Here is a 4,720-nt window from a genome sequence, read left to right on the forward strand (position 1 = left end):
AGAAATAGCTTTATAATTCATGTTTTAGCACACATTAGCTGGTTTGTTTTTTTTTCCTTTACAGAATTCATTTAGAAATTAATCACAGCAAGACTGTGATGAACTGCTCTCCAGAGAGATTACAAAAGACTAACCAGTTATTATAGAATAAAGGGCTGACCACTGGAAAATTATTTTCCTGACAGGTTAATATTAAACTGGAGAAAACAGAGATATACCAAATTGATTCAATTAACTGACACGGGCCAAAACACCTAAAAATCACCAGCCTAAAAAGACAGTATCTAATATCTTGCCACCCTCACAAGTGAAGTATCAACAACAAAAGTTCTGAATACTATGTACCCATTTCAGCTATAAAGATAACATTATGTATTCTACTTTTTCCTTATGTGTCTCTCACAGGTTGGACTATCTGCGTCACAAATCCTGGTTAATCTTGTCAACACCGACTTCCAAGCAGAACAAACATCATATTCGTTTGCTTCCCAACCAGCAGACTCGGGGTGTTCATCACTTAAAAGTCATTATTCAGCAAACGGACATTTCTTTGTTACTCACAGGATATAAGCCACCAGAAAGGGCCTTTCCAAGAAGAATGAGATCAGGTCTCACATTTTCATGGTCAACAGCCAGCATCTTCCCTGTCCTGGCTAAACCAGTCTGTATTTCGTCAGCAATAAACAGAACCTTTACAGAGACAAAAAGAAGAAAAATTCACACAGATGCAAAATGACTCTAAAGTAGTATTTCGGGGTTTTTTTCTGAGCTAATTACTGCAGCAATAATGAAGTAAACTTTATTAATTATACATCAGTACCTTCCTCTGAAACTGTGGAAGGAATTACAGGTAACACCTGCAAATTGAGAACCAGAATTCTATTGCAACAGAGACCACTAATTTTGAAGTCAGATAGGCAATACCAAGGGAATAAAAAGCTGTAAATCAGAACTTTCCTTGTTGTTTTCCTCACATTTACAAAGGATGTGGGCCCAGCCTGTGGAAACACAGAGTCACAGAATGTTGGGGAAAGGAAGGGACCTCTAAAGATCATCCAGTCCAACCCCCCTGCCAGAGCAGGATCACCCAGAGCAGGTCACACAGGAACACGTCCAGGTGGGTTTGAACGTCTCCAGAGCAGGAGACTCCACACTCTCCCTGGGCAGCCTGGGCCAGGGCTCTGGCACCCTCACAGTGAAAAAGGTTTTCCTAATGTTTTTGTGGAAACTCCTGTGCTCCAGCCTGTATCCGTTGCCCCTTGTCCTATCCTTGGACATTCCTGAGCAGAGCCTGGCTCTGTCCTCCTGACACTTCCCCTTGACATATTTATAAACATTAATGAGGTCACCCCTCAGGCTCCTCTTCTCCAGCTGCAGAGCCCCAGCTCCTTCAGCCTTTCCTCACCAGGGAGATGTTCCACTCCCTTCATCACCTTTGTGGCTCTGCGCTGGACTCTTGCAAGAAGATGCTGACTGTATTGGTCCTGAAGGAAGGAGGCACAGCAGCCTGTTTGTGAGAATCAGCGATACCCAAAGACATGGGAATATATATAAACACATCTTCCCACCCTTCCACAGACACTGAAAACAAATCTAAATCAGTGTGTCTTCACTAACAGACATAATGGCTCTAAGGCTCAGTTTTCAAAACTAAACATTTCTTAGTGAAATTCAGGCAGGACACAATATTCAGAATAGGAGTGAGGAACATGGTATGAAATAAAATCTGAGAAAATGCCAAACAAGAAAACAAAGCTTTAAGATCACTGCTCTTCAGAGATCTTAAAAGAACATTCATAAGCACATGAGCATTTTCTTTAGTGCTTTAGACCATGACCCGTTACTGTTACTTAGTTTTGGTACCACTTATGCACTCTAGCAACAAGGTCCCTTCAGAGTCATGGAAGAATCACTGCAGTAATTGGCTTATGGTCCAAGAAACTTTATCATGTGAAAAAGAAATTAATTTCAATTTAAAACAAATGCAGTTTCAAGAACATTCACTAGAAACTTAAATTTGTGACAGCAGTAAGAAACTGAAAAACACAGAGTGCTAAGAAGTACTTTCTGGTAAGGCACTGACTGGAAATACCAGAAGTGTCCCAACTCTATTCAACTGAAAGAAAAGGAAATTATTAAATAGTGTATGAAGTCCTGTACCTTGCATACAAGGACAACCTTACAAGGTATGCCAGTAAACACAGTGTGTAATGTTTAAGCCAACCTGCTGGACAAATTCCTTACATTGTGTTTTGTGCAGAGGTTCCGCACTCCCGCGAGATAACCTTTGTCAGGAACAACCACACCTGCTTCACCTTGAATTGGTTCCACCATGAAAGCTGCTACATTCGGATCCTGAAGGGCCCGCTGTAAAAATGGACATACAGATAGGAAAGACAAAAAGGAAAAACTTTAACTTGGGTCAAAGTTAGAAAATACAGAGATGAAGACATGTAGAAGAGCCTAGTTCAAACCCTGGTGTTCTATCTTAAATGACAATAACAGAATTCACGTGAGGCAGTTATCTCCAAACGCCATTTCAGTTCCAACACAGAAGTCTTTGTCACTATCTGCCTGGAAAAAAAATCAGCTGCTGTGCTTGCTTGGGAAACTACAAACCTCAAAAACTGCAAACCCAGCCACAGAGATTATCAGATCAGTTCACAAGTCACATCAGAAACACACTCAGTTTTGCATTAACCCATACAAGACAAACAATTGCTCAACGCTTCCCCAGTACACCCCTCTCCAAAAAAAAAAAAGAATTAAGCCTCTCCAGAACAATTTTGTCGCCTTAAAGCAAAGTCCACAGCTACATTCTTGCACCATCAGGTTCTAAAAGGTTTAGAAGTCCACCAGACTCAAGAGATACAATGATTTCCAGCATGAATTTCCTACAGCTTTTTGCAGTATCGCCCATAAACAGAACAAATTCAGTCACGGGTCTGATGGACATGGATCTAAATTTCAAGTCTTCAGAGCACATTCAAAGCCTGAACAGAGTCAGCCAAAAGCCCCTAAATACTTACAGGGCTTTCCTAACGGGCAGCCTTATTGTTGGAGATTAAAAGACACTTATGTAGGTTCACACTGGAGCAAGCTTTTCCGCATTACAACTATAATACGCTGAGAGACCTTTGTTTCCCCTAGGCAAGCTCTGAGGAGACAAGCACCTGTGCTGTCCTACAAACCCTCCAGTCTCTGCAGCCAACTCACTTGCGCTAAGCAGACCCAACAGACACGCAGGACTGACCAACTTGTGGCTCATGGAGACGACATACCCAGGTGATGAAAAAGTGGCAACGGCAACGTTCCTAGTGCTTCGGGACTGTCTGTGTTCGGCTGGAACCCTCTTGCCTCCCAGGTTCAGCAACCTACGGCTGCCATCAAAATCCATCTACCCTTGAACACCTAAGCCCTCATGATGAGAGTAGGAAATTTTAGACTAATCAAAGTCAACCCTCCTCAACGCGGTGCATCTCCAAAAACCCAGGGAAATGCAGAATTCACTCGTGTTTCAGTAGCTTAAGTGAAACACTAACCTAGCACGGTTTTAAGGGGGGTATGAAAGCGGAAAGACTTGTTCAAGACCCCAGTGATTTCTAGTTATCTGATCACTGAAAAACTGACAAAAGTAGGTAACGATACTCGTTCCAGAATCCAAAATTCCCTTTGAATGTAAGCTACTGATCTGAATTCCCTTATAATTTATCTGCTGTTCTTCATTTGTGCTTTAACATCCTAGTGGGGTGAGAAATTAAGTAGATTGTGGGTTTTTCCTTTTACATCCTAAAGCAAAGGTGAATATCAAAAGCAATTTACACATATTTTCTATATGTAATTACAACATATATGTTTCTTATATATGTCTAGATACACAAATCTTCACGTCAAAGCACATGTTTCAAAGGATAAACTTCTGATTTTCCTGACTTGCTATTTACCAAGACACTGTAAAACCATTTATTATGAGAGAACAAAAGTTTTCAAATACCTCAAGAGCTGGTAGGTCATTGTATGGAATCACTTCGAAACCGGGCATAAAAGGTCCAAACCCATCGTAGCTGGATGGGTCTGTAGAACTAGAGATAGCAGACATGGTTCTGCCCCAGAAGTTGCCAGCTAAAACAAAGCACAACAAAAAAACAAAGAAAAAAAAGAGGGAGATTTTTACAAAACTTAACTAGGAGCCAGAACAGTTTACAGGACATCACACGCTGCACATGGAAATGTCTTTTAAGAGTTGTCTAACCTTACCATAGTAGCATCCTTCTGCTAATTGTTAGCATTTTATATTGATGTCACAAATATCTTGTATTGCTATATCAAAAACAAAAGAAAATTACACTATAAGACCTAGCAAGCACACAAAATAATTTCCACAGGTTTTGTTAGTAGTCTGAAAAATTGAAAGTTACTCAGGAAGATTAACATCTTTTAAAGCAAGATGTATAACTTTTATATAAATATTACTCACTAAATGAAAGAGAGGAAAAATAAACACCACCCAGAATTTAGGTCCTAAAAAAAGAAGTTGCCAGTAAGCCTCAATCAAAAAATACATTTCTGTGCATTTCAAAATTCCCATTTATATTTGTAAAAATACTGTGACATTGCGCTGTTTCACATAGAAATGTCAGTTAAAAAGTCTAGGAACCAACCATCACCAAGGCTATGAGATATTCATGTGAATAGTTCAGTTAAATCAACACTCTCAGCA

At 40.1% G+C, this 4,720-nt stretch overlaps 1 protein-coding gene across 1 annotated transcript; it reads right to left on the minus strand.

Annotated features, from left to right (window-relative positions):
* Positions 1-561: 561 nt before the first annotated feature.
* Positions 562-4,183, minus strand: LOC104276511 (ornithine aminotransferase, mitochondrial-like; the record flags this gene model as incomplete). The annotated part of the gene is made up of 3 exons (XM_009872866.1): positions 562-690; positions 2,245-2,367; positions 3,995-4,183. Coding segments are annotated over 3 exons (441 nt in total), but the record flags the coding sequence as incomplete, so codon positions are not given.
* Between the last annotated feature and the right edge of the window lie 537 nt (positions 4,184-4,720).

Source organism: Apaloderma vittatum, unplaced genomic scaffold (assembly GCF_000703405.1).
Source record: "Apaloderma vittatum isolate BGI_N311 unplaced genomic scaffold, ASM70340v1 scaffold45427, whole genome shotgun sequence".
Taxonomy (NCBI): domain Eukaryota; kingdom Metazoa; phylum Chordata; class Aves; order Trogoniformes; family Trogonidae; genus Apaloderma; species Apaloderma vittatum.